Source organism: Tauraco erythrolophus, chromosome 5, assembly GCF_009769465.1.
Source record: "Tauraco erythrolophus isolate bTauEry1 chromosome 5, bTauEry1.pri, whole genome shotgun sequence".
NCBI lineage: Eukaryota > Metazoa > Chordata > Aves > Musophagiformes > Musophagidae > Tauraco > Tauraco erythrolophus.
Genome location: NC_141469.1, coordinates 47,575,097 through 47,594,326, shown reverse-complemented (window position 1 = coordinate 47,594,326; position 19,230 = coordinate 47,575,097). Strand labels below are relative to the sequence as shown.

The 19,230-nt window shown below is 38.3% G+C and overlaps 1 protein-coding gene across 2 annotated transcripts; it reads right to left on the bottom strand.

Annotated features, from left to right (window-relative positions):
* Window positions 1–224: 224 nt before the first annotated feature.
* Window positions 225–15,459, bottom strand: NSUN7 (NOP2/Sun RNA methyltransferase family member 7). 2 transcript variants are annotated; one of them, XM_086612199.1, is made up of 12 exons: window positions 15,138–15,450; window positions 14,664–14,722; window positions 13,767–13,897; window positions 12,428–12,580; window positions 10,940–11,123; window positions 9,130–9,340; window positions 8,370–8,513; window positions 7,521–7,622; window positions 6,860–6,977; window positions 2,881–2,998; window positions 511–842; window positions 225–468 (listed from the first exon to the last, which is right to left on the bottom strand). In XM_086612199.1, the coding sequence occupies exons 1-12, from the start codon at window positions 15,448–15,450 to the stop codon at window positions 225–227; spliced, it is 2,109 nt and encodes a 702-aa protein (XP_086468325.1). The 2 variants fall into 2 exon arrangements, with proteins under 2 accessions (XP_086468325.1, XP_009990492.2); XM_009992190.2 differs by having other exon boundaries at window positions 225–842; window positions 15,138–15,459.
* Window positions 15,460–19,230: the final 3,771 nt, after the last annotated feature.

Sequence of the window (19,230 nt, the reverse complement as noted above, 5' to 3'; positions counted from 1 at the left end):
GGTCTATCAGCCTTATGCAGCTGAGCTCCATTCACTTTAAAGTGTGGTTAGTGGTTTAAAAATTACTATCTAACATGGATATTTCTATGCAAATATCCCATAATATATCTCGTTCCCACTGCAAGATTATCCTGCATAAAGGTATACTGTAATCTAAGTGTACTGATTAACATATACAGGAATCTGTACCTTCTGTATAAAGGTAGGGCAAAGTCTGAAGAACCTTACAGCCAGGGTCGAGGATGGCTAAGCACAGTTGGCTTGACCGCTTCAGACAGAGGTGCTGGAAGTGTCCTACCACCTGCACCCTTTGCTCCAGTCCGGCCGTGAAAGCAATGATGGGCTGATGTCCTGGCTTTGTTTCCTTGCGAACTTACATATGGTGTTGCCACTGGAGGGAAAACAATTTCCACGGGCTTCAATACAAGCCTCGTGCGTTCTGGGCGTGCCTTTCTAGCGAGCGGCGGCCTTTCACACGCCTTGCGCGTCAGTGGCAGACGAGAAGTGTGCTTCACTGCTTTGGGCAGAGCTGTGTCTGGAACGGGGCAGACGGATTGCTTCAGCGGAACGCAGCCGTGTGTTCGGCTCACATTCTTTCGTTGGATGTTACTGACTGCTTTAGACACGGAAACTTCAGCCTTAACCTCAGGTACAGTTTGATGGTGAAGGAACTCTGCAATCTTTGGCTCTATACTGCTACCAGCAATGTTACCTCTACGTTGTGTTACTTTCTGCTTTTTCTTCTCTTCCTTTGGTTTTTCTACAACAATGCTGTCTAGCAGTCCTTTTGCAGCAGCACGAGCCAAAACGTCTTTAGCAGACACACTTTCAGAAGACTCTTTCTGAAAATTTCAAAGGAAACAACAGAGAATCTATGCCACAACGCAGAGCTGCAAACTCAATACCTTCATCCCAGATTCCTCAGAATTTACTCCACAAGAAAAGTAAGGCAGAATCTAGCAGAAGGACTTGAGCCACATGTGATAAATGCTAACCAAACTCTTTATTCAAGAAATTAAGAATGCAACTGTTGTGTAAAGAGGTCTCTGAGCATTTGCTCTTCAGAGACTTTGCCCTCTACAGGCCTGAAGAGGGGAAACCGAACTCTGGACTTTGTACTACGCGTCTCCCACATTGATTTGTTCTGTAATGTGTCTGAAATAACGTGCATATATATAGTTGTAAAATACATTAGAAAAAACTATAAAAATCGTTACTAAAATACAGAAGTATTATCAATAATATTAAACATGAAACATGAATAACTTTCATGATAATGAAAACCCTCGCTCATAGTACATAAGCAAGGAACTCTCAAACTAGATTAACTAGGAACCAGGTCAACATCCAAGTATGTAAAGAGAATGGGAAAGAAACTATTTACAACTAGCCAAGAGGGTTTCTGTAAACCAGAAATATCAGTTTAAATTTATAAGTACAAGTTTTCTGCCTTGCAGAAAATGTTCATTTCCGGAATCACCTAAAAATTTGCCACGGGAGCAATTCTTTCTGTGCATTAGAATTTGACTACAAAATTATTCAAATCAACTACCTGAAACAAAAGTGTTTTTGTCTCTGGAGAGAGACAGTACGGTAGGCAGATGTACACGGCATGATTAACTAAAACTTATTAGCTCAGGGAGCCAGGTTAATATTTTACATTGAAAAGAAAGAGGTCAGTAATAGATAACTTGAAAAGCTTTTCATGTGTGATTCTCTTACTCTTAAGAAAATCTTCTCCTCTAATTTCCCCCAAGACACAAGCTTCTTTCAACACTGTAATTGCAGTATGACACAAAGTAGTACAAATAACCAAGTAAGATCTCATATCTTTAATTTTCAGTGAAATTCTAATTAGCACCCCCACCCCCCTTCCTCTTCTGGTGGATAACGTCCTACTTTTCTCAGAAAGAGGAAAATGTTGGTGCTCAGAGATGCAAACTAGCCTTTTAAGGCCCTTCTTCAGGAATCGTGCCAAGACTTTTCCATTTACTCAGCAAAAGCTCCCTGCCTTTCCAGCCAGATTTGCATATGCCTTAGTTTTGGAAGGAAACATATTCGTACCTATGTTATTCAAATTATAATGGAGTCTTAATCCCTACAGGTGACACTGTCTGCTTGGATAGTGGAAAATCTTGGTGATACATACAGATGTAACAAATTACTAGACTTTTCAGCCTGGAGAAGAGAAGGCTCTGGGGAGATCTTATAGCAGCAGCTTTCCAGTACTTAAAGGGGGCCTACAGGAAAGCTGGAGAGGGACTTTTTACAAGGGCGTGCTGTGACAGGACAAGGGGCAATGGATTTAAACTGAAAGAGGAAAGGTTTAGATTGGATATAAGGAAGAAATTTTTTACGATGAGAGTGGTGAGGCACAGGAACAAGTTTCCCAGAGAAGTTGTGGATGCCCCGTCCCTGGAAGTGTTCAAGGCCAGGTTGGATGGGGCTTTGAGCAACCTGATCTAGTGGAAGGTGTCCCTGCCCATGGCAGGGGGGATGGAACTAGATGATCTTTGAGGTCCCTTCCAACCCAAACCATTCTATGAGACACCATTTATCATGAGTTGGATCAAGCTGTGTATTTCATTCCAAGGCGTGACAGCAATAATGTGTTTCCTCTAGATGTTCATAGCACTGACTTAGATCAAGAGACTGCTCTGATCACGAGCAACTCCAGAAGAGAGACGTGTTGGAAAGCTGTGCTTAGCACAAAACTCTCTAAGTGGCACATTTCAATTCCTCACCTATTCTTTGTTCGTAAGACAACGAAAGAACAGCCAGGAATTTTTTTTAAATGTTCCATTTCATATACTCTTTTGTGGAAAATGGCAATATTCTTTTTCTGTGAAGTGTTTTTAAATGGTAATTTTCTTAGCTTACCTCTCTTTCTAGAACAGCTAGAAAACAGCCACTGGAAATTTCTGATGGCTCTATTTTGAAAAACATTTCAGTGGAAGCCTCTGTATTGGAACAAGTAGAAAAAACAGGAGGAATAAGCCTGTAAAAAAATAAACAAATGACCAGAAAATAATATTTAAGGATATAAAAGGAAACAAACAAGGATATATTAAAACTAATTTCCAAGCCTTATCTTCATTTTAAAAAACTGCAATTCAAGACAGACATGAGAATTCATCTTTTTAGAATTAATTGTTTCTACATTTTTCCCAATAACTCCTATTTAATTTTTTCCAATAATTAAGTATATTAACCACTAGATACTAAGTATGTATGAACATAATTAGCAACTATGTTCTTTCTCAGGTGTGCAATTACTGGATTATCAAGTTGTCCATGAAGTTAGGGAATGCTCTGAAAACACGAAGCAGTACACAGAAATTGCAGAGGTGTTGACTTTGAGTTATTAAGTGTATGCTCATAATAAATAATATATCTATTTAAGCTAAAAAGCTTAGAAAAATTTGCCCATTTGTAATAATCGAGTAGTGTTTTTTCAAATTTACAGTTTTGCAATGCATCGGTGAGGAAGGAAGATCTAGCCTTTTCCCATGTCCTCCCCATATCCCAGTTATCCATAGCTGTTATGCACAGGCCTCAAGGCCTTGGCTCACAAGGCTGCTAACCTAGTACTAAGCTGTCTGAGGACAGAAGGCAGCGGCTGTCAAAATGTCTTTACACAATTATTGCCCCCTCTTCTTCGCATTGCTGAGAACTGTAAGATCCAGCCGCTTCTTAATGATCCACTGATCCTCTTGAGACAGAGCTTTACTCAAAGGTGGTTACAGAGAAATGCTTTCAGCATTTGTAAACAATATCCTGACATTTCTACTCGGAAGTCTGCAAAACCGTTTGTTCCCAAGTTTTCACCATAATCTGGATTTTTTTTGTATGTCCCTTGGAACTTGGTAAAACAGACCACAAGGCTCACAGCCTCCCTGCGTTACTAAATAAAACTCTGTGTCCTATGACACATAGGGGATTTTTGCTTTAAGATCTGGTCATTCCATTCAAAAAAGTGATAATCTTTATTTTCATAATTTAAATTTAAATCTATATTTATTGATACATACAGATTACTGTTACCAGGAATTCCTTTAATGGATGGTCTGACCCTGAAAGTTGATGCAGAAATTAACTCAAATTTGACAGGCCAAAGGGAAATGCATGAATGATTTAGCATCTCCTCTGCACACCTGTTCACAATGTGAACCCTTACAGAATGTAAAGTCTTAGCTATGAACTGTCACTACTGCGTTCAGTTCTGGGGCCCCAACACAAGAAGGACATGGAACTGTTGGAACAGGTCCAGAGGAGGGCCACAAAGATGATGTGAGGGCTGGAGCACCTCTCCTATGAGGACAGGCTGAGTGAGTTGAGGTTCAGCCTGGAGAAGAGAAGGCTCCAAGGAGACCTTCTAGCAGCCTTTCAGTACTTAAAGGGGGCATACGAGAAAGCTGGAGAGGGACTTTTTACAAGGGCGTATAGTGATAGGACAAGGGGCAATGGCTTTAAACTGCAAGAGGGCAGATTTAGATTAGATACAAGGAAGAAATTTTTCACTCAGAGGGTGGGGTGAGGCACTGGAACAGGTTGCCCAGAGAAGTTGTGGATGCCCCATCTCTGGAAGTGTTCAAGGCCAGGCTGGATGGGCCTTTGAGCAACCTGATCTAGTGGAAGGTGTCCCTGCCCATGGCAGAGGGGTTGAAACTAGATGATCTTTGAGGTCCCTGCCAACCCTAACCATTCTATGATTCTATGATATCCTTAAAGTAAGCTCAGCTTAGACAGTGGGTACATGTTTCAAATCACCTTTACAATTTCCCAGCTCTAAGATCAGCTGTATGACCCCCAAACTGCAGCACAGCCTGACTTTGGTTCAGCACCACTCCAGCACTGCAGAGTAATTCCAAAAGATGTAACACACAAGCAGAATTGGCGCAATAGTTTCCGGAAAGCCCTCTTGAAAGCCTTTCTTGGAAAAGGAAATTGATATTAAGCAATCTGCAATGATCACAAAGGTTGTTTTATTAGTATAACTTGCCCCTCAAAGACACTGCTGTGAACACAAGCGTGTAATTCTGCAACAGAGGTTTTCATTCTATCCTGCATTCTTTTAGTGCAGTAAGTTACCTAATTAATTCTACAGCAAGTGTACCAGGAACTGTCTTAAGTAGTACATGCATCTTAAATGGCTTGAGTTTTCATCCTAAGACAAGCATAATCACACTACATGTTTTATTTACAGCGTTCTTATTACTGCTCTGTTTGTGCTGCTTGCCAGCAGCTTTATTGTAGCAAGCACTAACCATGAAAACATCCAAGATATGTGCAAGACAGTGAAGGAGGAACTGATTCTGGAACTGTGATTTATGAAGGTCAATCAGTCTTCAGTCACTAATTTGCTCAGGTCTGCAAAAATCCTAATTAATTTTATTCTCCCTTTCTTACCATCTGAGATTGCCTTGTAGTTGAGAGATAAACTATAATTTGGTGGTACGACAAGTTTCATGAGGTTTCTGAAAAACTCTGAATAGATTTTGTTTTGGCTTTAGGGAGCAGGGGGTGTTTCAGACAAGGGGGAATTTTTTTCTTAAAAAAATTAAAGCTCTGGAAAAAAATCTCAGGATTTTTTTTAATATAAATTCTGTTATATATATCATGAATTTATGTATTATATGTGTTCAAATAATTCAGAGACCATTTTGTTCCAAAGTCCCCCTAGTTGTCCCCAAAGAGTAATAGTTGCATAGAGGTTGAGACATGACAGACATCACAAAATTTCAAATCACAAAGGAAAACACAGTTTCCAGCAAGAGTCCATAAAAGCTTTTGGACTAGCACAGCAGCATTGACAGGACATACCCTGATTTCATCTCATTTAGTGTAAAATTTCAAATAGGCTGCTCTTTTCTCCCAGTGATTTGCAAGAAAGATGCATTTTGTTGTACTGTATCTTAACATCATGTGTAATATACTTTTAAAAAAAAAAATTCTTTGGACTAGCCACAGTTAACATTTACCATTTTAGTCATGCAAAATTTCAATACACTGAGTCATATCTTGAACCACAGCACCCTCCCCCACGATGGTCAAGTCATTAACATCATCTAAGATAATATAAAATCTCAAAATACAGTATTACTTTCCTGTGTTTTGGCAACATAAACTCTTTTAACCTGCATCCTGTAATCAACTATACGTGCAAGCAAGTGCCAACTGTTTGCATTTACTACTGTGACTGAAAGGAAAATCCAGAAAGTACCCATCAGTCTTGTAAAAATTGCTCCAGCTGACAGGGATGTCAGCTGCCAGGTTTCAACTACATATAAATTATGCAACACACTTTTTTCACATGTATTTGTATTTGTTACAATTGCACAGGATGTTCTCTTACTGTAACCTGTCCCCCCAGAATTCATTCATCTGAATACAGGGACAAGCAATCCTACAACAGAGGTTCTTACTCTTCTATGTTATTCTCACATTTTAAGACTTAGTTTCTTTTTCCTTTGAAACTCGTGGTTCTAGGTGAGAAGCTGAGAGCATGCTAGCAAGTTCCCTGACTTCTAGTCTCCATTTTATCTTAAACTAGCTTCATTCTCTGAATACTGTTAGGATGAAAGCAATAGCTTTACCAGAAGCCCACCAGAATGTTATTTCCAACCAGCAATGCCTTCCTCCCATCTGAATTTCAGATGGGAACAAAAATACTAGGTGATAAAGTCAAGAGGATGCAATTTAGCACTCCCATAACATGACAAGGAATGGAATAAGAGGCAGCAAAAAACTATTTTAAATGTTAATGTAATGCAAGACACAGGTCAGTTTAGGATAAGAATTATGCTACAATTTAAAGTTATACTTAATTTTTCCATAGACAAAACTACTCATTCCATACCTATATGGTTGTACTTTACTTGCTTCCACACCAGATTCCAGGGCTTTTTTCACTACTAGTTCATTTTCTTCTCGGTAAACTGAACAAGTGCAGTAAACAATAGCTTGTACTTTGTTAACTACAAAACAAACAAAATTTTTCTGCTGTCTAAATTCTTCATGCACACAGTGGTTTAGTAAGAACTGAAACCAGCACAAATATTATGTTTGGATGTCATTTTTACTAATAAAAATATATCCTCCTGCACACATTAGTATTCAATCTCTAGTGTTTTTTAATAATTAAAATCTTTTCAAATATTTGCAGATTTCAGCAGAAATTCAGGGCTGCATCCAGGCTTTTCCAAAGGAGGGGGAAGAAAGCAGCAGTACACAGAGGAAGTCAGACTATATTTGCAACTTTTCCAAAGCAGAGTATGATTAAGCCAGTAAGCCAGTTGTCTAGACAATGGAGAAGATTACAGTATTAATGGCTGGTGAATACTAGGATAGTACTAGATACATTTAAACTTTAGGAGATCATTATTTAGGGAGTTTGCTTACACACTTACTGTTAACTAATTGAGTCATCAGTGTATTTTTCACTATATAAAAACTGGTGGCAGTACAATGGAATTGATGGTACAAGGTGTTCCCAGAAATCCAAGAGCTAGCACACTTACATTTCATTGCATGCCTCAACTCATTAAGCTGCCTCTCAGCAAGAATATTGAGTTTATCCTCAGATACAAATCCTTGGAAAAGGTCTCTTAGCAATCCTGCATCTAAATGCAAAGAGTTGTAAATTTATTAATGCAACTTGTATTAGTGTCTTAAAAGTCGTTTGTTTGCAGAAAATGCTTTGGTAACAGACCTGATTATTACTGGTGCAGTGGGAAGGTAGGCTTTATGAATTACAATATCAAGGAATGCCTAAACGATTCTTTTTTCCTTCTTTAATTACTACTGCATCTTATTTGTTGCTATTTAATGAAAATTGTACAGTGAACAGATTTATACAAACAGTCAATAAAGGAATATAATCAAAGGAAAATTATATATACACTCATTGGTATCTTGCAATAAATTTTCTACCTGTAGACTTTGTACTTTAAAAGAAAGGCTATGTACTCTCTGCTCACCAGAGTAACCCTCAAACTTCATACTATCAACTTAAAATGCCTTTGTAAAACACTCTTAATCCTTCAGTGCCACCTAGAAAGATTTTGCTTTCTTGCTGAGAATCCTAAGCTAGGCCAAATACCTTTTTGCTCACTTTGTGTGGAAAAATCATCTATGTAATTTATTTATTCTCTTTTGTATTTCCCTAGTAGCCTTCACGTACATTGCACGTACAGAATTATGCAAGTTGTTTAATATGTATGTTTTATAGTAGTTAAAATAAAAATCTAAAAGGAAGGGTATTTTATAAAATGTTACAATTTACTGAAGCAGCTACGATGCCCAGGCCATAATACTTAAATATTATTTTCTACCAGAAAAAACGAGCTAGCTATTGTATGAAAAATTACCTCCGTGTTCATTTAAAATAAAGTCTATTGGATTGCCAACACCCAGTGCAGAGCATTGTGGTAGCAATAAAATAACTTTTGCGTTTTGAAGTCTCGGGTCAGTTGGTTCAATCTCAGTAAAGTCTTCATGTAACAAGTAAATATCTGAAAAAAGGGAAAAAACTCAACAGTTCCACATGCAAACAAGGCTGCCTAATTTTAATGTGATAAAGGTGAAGAAACCGTGGTGTTACACAATAGAGCTAGAGCCTGCTAGACCCAGATCCTCCAAAGTATGTCCCACTGACTTCAAACAGATTGAAGGACTAGCTCGACCTTAGCATCTTCCACCAAAAAGATGCTAATGAGGGTCCAGAGTCTTGTTGCATTCTGTTCTGATCAAGTCTTCTGGGTAAACTGGACAAGCGCATGAGATTTGGATGGACGTTCTCAAACAGCTGAAAATCAGACTGAAAGCAACAGCCAAGACACCAAATAAATAGACCCAGAAGTTCCCAGCTACACCAAATGCTATACAATAACTACTTGTATGGAAAAATTCACCCTGACATTTCAGGAGCATGCATCTATGACATGGTTAACATGCAACCTTTGATTAACTTGATTGTAGCTGAAGAGCTGTCAGTTCACTTTGTGACAAAAAAAAAGTTACTGCCCTCCCCAAGTCCTCAAACAAGGGATCTCTGAATACTGATAGAATCTGACATCACAAACATCTATATTACAATACTTCATGCATATCAACTGTTTTAACACTTACTTTCACATCCCATGTGACTGAACAAGCTCCTCAGTTCTGCTGCTTTTGCTGGAGATTTCACACCACAAAGAAAGATTTTGGACATGCTGTGACTTGTCAGTGCTGACATATGGGCAATGGTCAGATGGGAACCTACATGAGCCACTACAATGTCATCACCTGTACTCAACAGCGCCTGTGCAGAGTGTACAGCAAGGCTGCGAGACTTATCCTAGAAAATAATGACACAAAAATTAAGTATGGCCAATTAATTTGGTTTCTATGAATGCCAACCTTTTCCAACTAAGGAAAGTATTTTATTGTTTCCATGACAAACAGGAAAGAAGGGAGGAGAAAAACGAAGCAGGCATAGCTGCTAATATAGAATTAAATAAAGTACAAAACCAAACATCTTATCAAGTAACTCACTAAATTTAAATAATTTAATTCTAACTAACGCATAAGAAAGCTAATACCTACAGATGAAAAGAATGTAAGTGTGTATCATCTCCATAAGGACGAATTCTTGGCAACAGTCAGTTCAGAAAAGACAAACATAAGTCACAATATGCAGAATTCATTGTCAGAGGCAGCTTAAGAGAGAAATGCAAAACTATTCACATAGCTCTTCATGATAATTGCAGGAGAAATGAAGCCCTTACAGATCAAAGACCAAGACTTTTCTGAAATTCAAAGAACACAGAGGCAGATTCGAATGCAGAAAGCACAAGGAACTCTCGACAAGAGTAAACTATCTCATACTACAGGTGATGAAGAGAAAAAGATATATCAAACATTATCTCCATCAAATTACTTGACAAGGCAAAGACTGAAGATATGGACCACAGGTATCATGCTTTGCACCAAATCTGGTAAACACTGGTGATAAGGGGTGGGGAGCACTGAACCTTTAAGTTCACATCAATGTCTACGCATCCACTTACAGCATTCAAGTACTACCCTACCCCCCCACCAGAGAGAGATGGAGTTTTGAGGGTTCTGTTTCCTCACTTTGAATGTTCTTAAGTAGTAATACTCAGCATTTGTTCTCATGACTGATGGGCCTGTCATGTATAGTTCTTTTCTGTAAGTCTTCTATTCAAAATGTACATACTGAAATTCAATATTGAGTATTCAATTACTTTGTAAGTTGGGTAATAAGCTTTGAGACTAAAATTTCCAGAAAATGCTAAGCATCAAGCGAAAACGCCCTTTCAAATGTCTCTGCTAAGCACTCAAGAATCACCAGACCTTTCAGATAATTTGCGGTTGTGTGTTGTTGCACAGTTACTCCAAACCACCCCTCTACAATAGGAACCTCCGACTGGTCTTGCCTGGAGAGGCTAACGATGGCAAAACAGGAAAAAGACCAGTGGGGTTTAATGGAGATTTAGGAACCACACTGCACAAAATACAAAGAAGCGTCATCATTCCATCACAAATACGCGGCTGAAGAAGAAGAGATTTATAATATTACCATACCCTTATCTACTAACTGGGGGTAATGAGTTACAAAGAAACTTTCCCATGTTTTCAGAAGTGAAGCTGCCTCTTTGACCATTTTTGATGTTTATTTCAACAGTTTGAAGATTAAATTTAAAACCTGCTACTAACTTAATTGTAGCTATCAACTGTAAGCAGTAACATTTGCATGCTAAATTTAGTAAGTGAAACAGTTTCTAACCTGATTGTTAAAAACGTCCCAAACCTTAGAGAGTATGTTGCTGCCTGACTGATTTAATAGGACAGTCACACAATACATGACCTCATTCTAATGCAAAGCATTATTTTAGTCTGCAGATCGTATTACCCAAGGGTGACATCAACTCACCTGCAGTAAGAGTTTGCAATCTGCAAAAAGATCTAAACTAAGCAGTTCTTCTTTAAGAGAGGAAGGAAAAACCAATACATCATGGCAATGCTGGTCCATACAGTACGTATAACCGTCAAAGTCTGACACAGATTGAACTCTTGTGAATCCCTTCTTCTTCAAATCCATGAAAACATCTTCAAGGCTGTTAACATACAACTCTGGCCACTAAACATGCAAGAGTTACTTAAACAATATAGTTCATATTGATTATACGGATTTTTGTCTTTTAAAGTGTATGTGTATATGTGTGTGTGTATACACAGATATATATTTAAAAAATAAATATGCAATACTGTCTAATGCAGGAGGGGAACTCACTCATTTTAGGCATGTAAGTTCTGGTTTGAAACAATTGTGTGAATACATAATGATTAACAACTGCAATAAACGATTATGACAAAATAAATTAAGAGGTATATTTCTCCAGAAGATGATTCAGAGCATCAAAACATGTCCATGTGCTCAGGAGACACTGTAGCAAATTTACTGCTGGAATAGTTTAGTTCTTTCAATTGCTTTCAATTTAGCCCAGCTCGCCAGCGAATTTAATGGCTGATACCTGAAATAATCCTTGTGTAAATGTAATAAAGGCATAAACGCTGAGGCTTGCAATTCAAAGATCATAAAAATTTAAAGGTATCTACACTACGACTCGTTTGTTGAAATGCAGGCTCAGACAGCGCCATAAGCTTATAAGGTACATTAAACATAGGGTTAACGTGTCAGCTTTCAGCTCAGTCTTAGTCAAGGGTCGCAAAATCACAACCCGAGTAAGACCCTTTCTCTGTCTTGAAGAGCCATAACCTAAGCACAGAACACCGGTCCAAGACAAGAGTATGGAAACGAAATTCGTGAAAACATGGTAACGAACCATACCCGTCTAACAGAACAGATAACAAGATAACCCAGTACGGGTTTATGTATCAGTTGGGACAGAACTGGGAACACCAGTGTTACATATGTAGTAGCCAACTGAATATAAGGATTTGAAAAAGTGTATTTTTATTTCAAGTTTACACTCTCCTTACAGAATAATCACCAGTATTAAATATTGTATCTGTCTTAACACCCTTTGCCAACGTTATGGCTTACAGTAATACACCCACTTTTAAGAAGTTTTTCTCTATTTTTCATCATAGAGTTTACTCACCCATATAGTTTTTCTAACTTTATTTCCTCATTTATTTGGTGAAAGACCCACAAAAGAAACAGAATAGTAAGAAAAACTGTTTCACAACTTTGTTACAGTTTATGAAAACCGCTACTGCAATACATAAAAACTACAACCAAACATCAGGCAAAGTCACTGGTCTAAGCAGAATTTACTATAAAGAATTTAAATTACTGGTAATAATATAACCTGGAAATTCTAAAATAAGTTTGCAGCAAACTATATCACTTCATATGTAAAAACATCAGTATTAGGTGATACTTTAAAGACCTTACTTGATTTTAAGTATGTTTATCCAAACACACAAAGGTAAAGCAGCAGCCCTTTGTTCCTGCTTCCGTGTGGTTTCTGGTAGAACATATTCAATGGAAAGAGCATCATGTCTGATGCGACATCTTGCTAGTGCAGCTGCCAACTTGGTCCTAAAACTACAAAAACATAATCACAAGTTTTAAGTTTTATAAAAGTTTACACTAGCTATTAGCATGCAATATTTCTAATACAATACCATCTTGCTCAGAAACCAAACCAAAAGTAAGGCTTCGTTTTGCAAGTTGCTACCGAAAATACAGTTATAGGACATTTTCTGCCCCAGATAACAGTAGATGCAAGGTACATAGCTAAGACTGTTCTACTGAAATGCACACAGGACTGGAATTAGGACAGCTGACTCTCAAATACGTTAATTTTCTCAGATAGCTACAAAACAGCAAATATGTTTTGGAACTGCAACCTGTGGGATACAATCATCAGGTTTTTTTGTATGTTTAAAGATATAAATACATATATGTGCAGAACAAGCAGTTTATGAAAAGCAGTACAAGCAGTACACCTCTAAATGTGTACAGAAACAACACAAGTATGATGGGAACCAAGAGTCAGTTTTATCATTACTACATGCAAATGTCAGAGGAAACATTCCCAGCCTTTTCTTCCCACAAGCTTTATGCATAATCTTGATACGTGATAATTCGAAGTAAATAAAAATTGCTGGTGAGCTACTTCAGATGTCAAGTATATTACCTACTGCCCTCCAGGAACACCTTATATTTACGATACTCATGAACTCTTTGAGCTATTCTAGCAACCAATTTTGCCCAATAAATGCCTGTTGAGTTCATCAACAGACTGACAAAAGAAATACTTGAACACTACTCAAAATGTTTGGTTTACATATCCTCTTTTTTTGTTCTAATTACTTACAATAATAAATATTTAACAAAGTTCCATCATAGAAGTATTGCTAAATAAATTGATGTTATTCCATTCCGTGACCTCCTGACTCTATTACACTCATATTTATGAATATTTACTGTTTCATTTCTTTTCTAAAATTGTATGAAAAAAGTTTCAACAACTCCAAAATAAGATACATTTTTCTAGCAAAATAATCCACAATATAAAGATGGTTTGTTAGATGTATTTTTCTTAACTATAGGAACACGGAAGCTTCCCTTCAAACTAGGTTCTCATTAAAAATAAAAACAAAGCCCACAGAATCTGAAGCTGAAAGACATCTGTAATATTGACAACTATAAAAAAAAGCCAGTGGTTATACAAATCTGTATTTCTGCTAACATGTATCAACAAAAAAAAAGTTCTTAGCATGTATACCTGTACAGATAACGCTCTATTTTCCGAACTTCTGCCACAGGTTCTTCTTCATCAAAAATCTCTCGTGCTTGAAATTTTCGGTGTTGTAGGTCATAAAGCATCACAACAAGCAAGCTGGTTAATTCATCTGGCTGCAACAGAAAAGCAAATGAATAGAGAAAGTGACACGAAGCATGCCTTACTTCTGCAAAAACATCCATATCGAACCAGTCTCCTGTGCAAAAGGCAGTAAAAACTCCAATGAAACGCTTATTTGTGAGAATATGTAAGTAATTCCTCATGGAGAGTCAGCAAAACACCAACTATTTTTTAAAAAACTTAAATTCTTTGTATGTCAAAGCAGGAAAGCAAGCTGAGAGAGTAAACTGAGCCAATTTTCACCAGTACAAGTACAATATTTGTATACAATACAAGGAAATGAAATATGGGTTCAATTAATTCTTTGGTCTGATGGGGTTCACTCCATGCTTTTCAACTCCCAGGGTCAGGAAGGGAATGTGACTTTTTTACCCCACGCACATGGGGACACAGCAGGGAAGGAAAGCAGAGCCAGGGACTGGCTCATGGACAACATCACCAAGCGAGTACTACACTGCAGTAAGCTCTCTGCACCACTGCAGTAAGTTACGGTTCACTCTACTACCTTCTTTCTTTGAAGGTTCTGGTTCCTAGCAGTAGGGTGCGACAAGAATCTCACGAACAACACATCTAGTACCTTGGAGATTTATGCTTTAGACAATTAACTAAAAAGGACAGCAATATTTCAGTCTCAGGCTACCATGTAGTTCAAAACAACCAATGTTGTTTTGAAGAATGCCGCAGAATCCTCACAAAATATTCTAATTACATCAACTCAGAAAATACAAACTTTATTTCCTCACAAAAACGTTCACTTACGATTGACTGACATGGGTAAGCACAACTATCTAACAGTATTTCTTCAAGAAGATCTTGATCTGAAAAAAAAAGAAAATATTGACAAGTTACAACATGAAATCTACAACATTCCATGGAAGAAAAACTTATAAATCACTAAAGAAAACACTGAAAATTTAAACATCATGAAAACGCAAATGAAAAAAAATTCAAACATCATGAAAAGGGCAAATTCAATCACAAACAGTAGCAACTCTAAGTATAATTGCTTTACATGAAAAAGTATAGAGTTTAAGTGTGTGATTTCCCCCAATGCCAACAACATTTAGATATATTTAAACATTTGAAGGATACGAGTAGTCTAGTAGTAACCTGTAGTTTAACAAAAAATTCCCCAGATTTCTGCTGTCAGGCAGAAACTAAACACTTTGTTTTTCCGTATTTTCTCCGCTGCATCGTTTCTGTTGGCAATTCTTGCAAAAGTTTTGTACTTACATTTTAGAGCACTGAAAGCCAGTTCATAAGATACGCGCTGGGAATACTCATCTTTAAAAGTCAGCGTGGGAGATGGTGAGTCATCACCATACCGCACCAATATTCTATCCTTACGCTTGTCAGTATGAATGCCTTGGAAAATCTTAGCTGCATTTATGTATACAGAGTCGTGATAGCCGTTCTTCTCAATCAGAGTCATTGTTCTTTTTTCAACAGATCCTTTTTCATCTGAAATTTTCATTTCACTCAAGTCTGAAGTATCATTTATAACATCCTCATGTAAAGGCACCAAGTCACTTTTAGAACCTGGCATTTTCCCAGTTGCTGATAGTGTAGTGCAAGTCACAATCCTGCTGCGTCTGCAAAAAACAAAGTCTGTATTGAATCATGAAATTTTGTTTCACTTTTCCCTTCATTTCAGGTTTTCAATATAATTTATACATATATACATACATTGTCTATTCTTCTATAGGTCTATCATTTTACACACAGCAGAGAAGTATTGTAAGTTTTCTTACCTTATTTATTTTCATTAATGCAGATATAAAGACTGGTTACTTGTTTCTAAGAGGCCAGTGCTTTACCATAAATGATCCCAAACAGACTATATGCAGATATTTCATTCTCTGAGTCCAATAAGAAGCATTATTATTGCAGACAGAATAGTATCTCTTACTAGGAATTCTCCTTTAACAAAAAGACACTACAGAAATTTCAAAACAGCCATCATCTCTTCCAAAGAAGAACCATCTTGAAGAGTTGCAGTGAATTCCACAGTTCCATTAAACTGCATATCTGTTCCTAAAAATGGATAAGAGATCACCTAAGAGTTAATGTACTTAATGTATTACCTAAACAGTACAATTTTAAATGCAGCAAATCCATTCTGACCGTCTCCAAAGACATTTCCCAACCCTCCATAAGCCTGTGTCCATTTCTTAATTTTCTACACATCTTACATTAACAATAAAAATTACCTTCCCCAGAGGTGGAATAGGGCTTCAAGAAAAAGAAAAAGCCTCAGTGTTAGTCGAATCCAAAAATACACTTACGTTCCACATAAAACCTACTTAAAGTATATCCATCACAGTGCTTGGATTTACCCTACTTGCTCTGGTTGCTGTAACATGCAGTTATGACAATGCTTGGAGGCTTAGAAGTCAGGTTAAATGTTCAGAAGAGGGCTAAGCCAAGAGAAATTTAGCCAAAAAGGAAAGATTTAAAAAAAAACAAAAACAAACACACACACCAAAACTAGTCTTCCTGTCTGAGAAGGAATAATACAAGAGAACTGTGAGGAATTCAGCAGTTTTAGCACAGAAAGCTAGGCATGGATCTGGAGCCAACAAATAGTTCTGGATAATTCAGGCTTAACGGCACAGAATAGCAGGATTTGTTCTTTTTGCCAGTCTAAAAATCCAGAAAAGGTGATACTCTGACCAAACAGAAAGACTCTTGTCTTTTGCTACATAATTTAGTTCAGTACCACCATTCTCAAGCTTTTTTCCTGCGCTCTCCCACATTCCTCAGGATAAATTACATACCTCTTCTCCCCAGGTCAGACATACTTGCTCAGCATCCTTCTTCCCTCTCCCCTTTCCTGCCCCCATCACACAAAACATAGTGCCGAAGGAGGAGGGCAGCACCCAGGGTGGGAGGGGAAAAGAGGAACACAAGCTGTTACTTCTCCAGCAGGCAGCCATGAGATGCTCCATGCTGAGCCAGCATTCCCTCATTCAATTTCCCTTTCCTGAACACGGGTGACACGCAGCCCATTCCTCCCTTCTCCAAGACCGGCACAAGTCAGTGTCCACCCAGCCCAGCATGCTGCAGACAACCAACCACGGTTGCTTCCCAAGTTCTGGTGACTCATATGGAGGAGATCACATCTCGTTCTCCCTTCCCAAGATTTGCTCCCCAAAACCGTGAGCTGCTAACCCCGTAGAAGCAACATGTACTGTCTCTTTACAGAGGTCCTGGGCCTCAGACAAACAGCTGCTTCTTGTGGGAGTCAAGCACCAACATCCTTAGTGTTAGATGCAGCACTAATGGATCCATGGAGCAAATGTAAATTTATTTTATGAAACCATATGGAAACAGAACAAGCAGTGCTATCAAAAGAAACCACTATTCTTCACTAGAATAAAGCACCAGACTACCTAAACCAAACTGAAACTCTTGTGCTTAGAAAGGAAAAAATCATAAATGCTTTCAGGTTTTACACTAATTTGATCAGAAGACACATCCATGACTTCACAGAAACGAGGACAGCCTCTAGCAGGGACCTGGAGCTCAAACCCTTTCTCCAGCTGAACACAAAATTTTCTTTTTTAGAATATGTAGCAAGTTAACTAATGTTTGTGGTGTTGGAACTTTCAAGACTTGTAGGGTCCCTGATTACTGTTTGTGACTTCTTTGCCAAAAGCCGTTTTTGCTGACCTGCAAGACACACTGCTATTAAGATGATCTGATTAATACACTTTCCCAAAAGACAAATGTCATCTTAATAAAGACAAGATGACAGTGCTCTTCCCTGTGCAGACACACTGCACAGTTGCAACACTGTAAATCATAGCTTGGATTACTGAACTCTGTGCCAAGCAGAGAACACCAAGCCTGATTGATAGGAAGCTCAGTTGGGAAGATCTACAGAGGAAAGACCCTGCCTTTGTCTATGGAAGAAATGAGCTGAATCTCAAGCAGATTACTTGGTTGAGGGGAAAAAAACCTCAAGGTCCCAAGGAGGCCATCATTCTCCTAAAGGAGAGAATGGCCTACAAAGCTTAGAAATATTTTTTCCATTGTTTAGTTAAGAAAATCTTCAAATAAAACATGAATTTGCTGCGTTACGGAGTCACTGGAGAGAGATGACAAGACTGTGAGGACAGAAAAAAAAATAAATAAATCAAAGCTTGTAATATTCCTGAGTCCTATAAACGCTAAATCAATCTGATTTGGAGTCAAATCCAGCATCTCTTCATGCCATCTTAGCACACTGAGTATGTTTGTATTTTTAACATTGAATCACAGTGATCTGGCTGTCTAGAGGTACAACTGCCTCATTTAGGAGGCAGAAACTTGCTGTTGCAATAAAGTTTCCGAGTTCCTGCCAATATACTTCCACACTGTTTTCCTTAAACTTGAGATTTGCAAGTTAGAGTAGTAACAGGGTATGCAGAAGAAGGGAACCTGAAGACACTCGTGGCTAAAAGTGAACGGACAGCTACTCACAGCTCTCCTCCGTGACACCTGGAGTTCGTGCTGTAAACAGCAAGCACCTATCTCAGGACAATACTTCTGGAAGCACAGAAAACAGTCGAGAAAGCATCTCCTCATTTCTGCTTCCAAGTCATAACACACTAAGCTGATGACAACGATCAGGACAACTCGCCTCAGCGCAACGGTTCAACGAACAGCACCCGTAGCATCGCAAGGCAAAGGGAGTGCTTCTCGTGTCCGTTATCGGCGCAAAGGGATGCACAAACCTCTCTCCTGAAAACACCTGTACTACGGATGCGGATAGACTCCCATAACACAAGTCACTGTTACCAAAGTACAAACAATAGCAATAAAGATAAGAAGACTGCAGGTTTCAATTAGCGGAGTAGGAACTAGAGAGGAGGTTGGGGAACTACATGGGACTATATTGCTTTACAGCCAGGCAGCGAAAGGTAGGAGGCCTGGAGGCGTTCACAATATTTTCCCTTATCTTTTTTCCAAAGACTGAGCGGAGCTCTCAGCTCATCTGGCAGGCTCCGTATTTGAAGCATTCAACATGTCTAAGACGAAGCCCACAGGAAAGCCACCAAAAGAGCACCTGAAGAGAACAAAGACTTCATGCTCTGAGGAAGCTCTTGAACAAGAAGTTTGAGGTAACCTTTTTCTCACTTCTGGAAACGTTTGGGAAAGAGTAACACATCAGGTATCTGTCAGGTACCCTCACAGGATGTCCACCAAATAGAACTGTTTCAAGACCAGCAGGTTTTAATATGTAAGAGAGTTTTAATTATTGCTTCCCAATACCAGAGATACACTAACCTTTTCGCTAGTATGCCTGGCGAATTCAATTCAACGGAATTGAAGAAAAATTGGA

Bases quoted from the DNA above. Each gene is read 5' to 3' on its own strand.
- NSUN7 (XM_009992190.2), bottom strand. From the start codon at position 15,450: ATGCCAGGTTCTAAAAGTGACTTGGTGCCTTTACATGAGGATGTTATA. The intron at 11,124-12,427 runs GTAAGGTCTTTA...GTATGTTAACAG, and splicing joins ATAAACATACTTAAAATCAA to CCTTGAAGATGTTTTCATGG. The intron at 843-2,880 runs GTAAGCTAAGAA...TGAAATTTTCAG, and splicing joins TAGCTGTTCTAGAAAGAGAG to AAAGAGTCTTCTGAAAGTGT.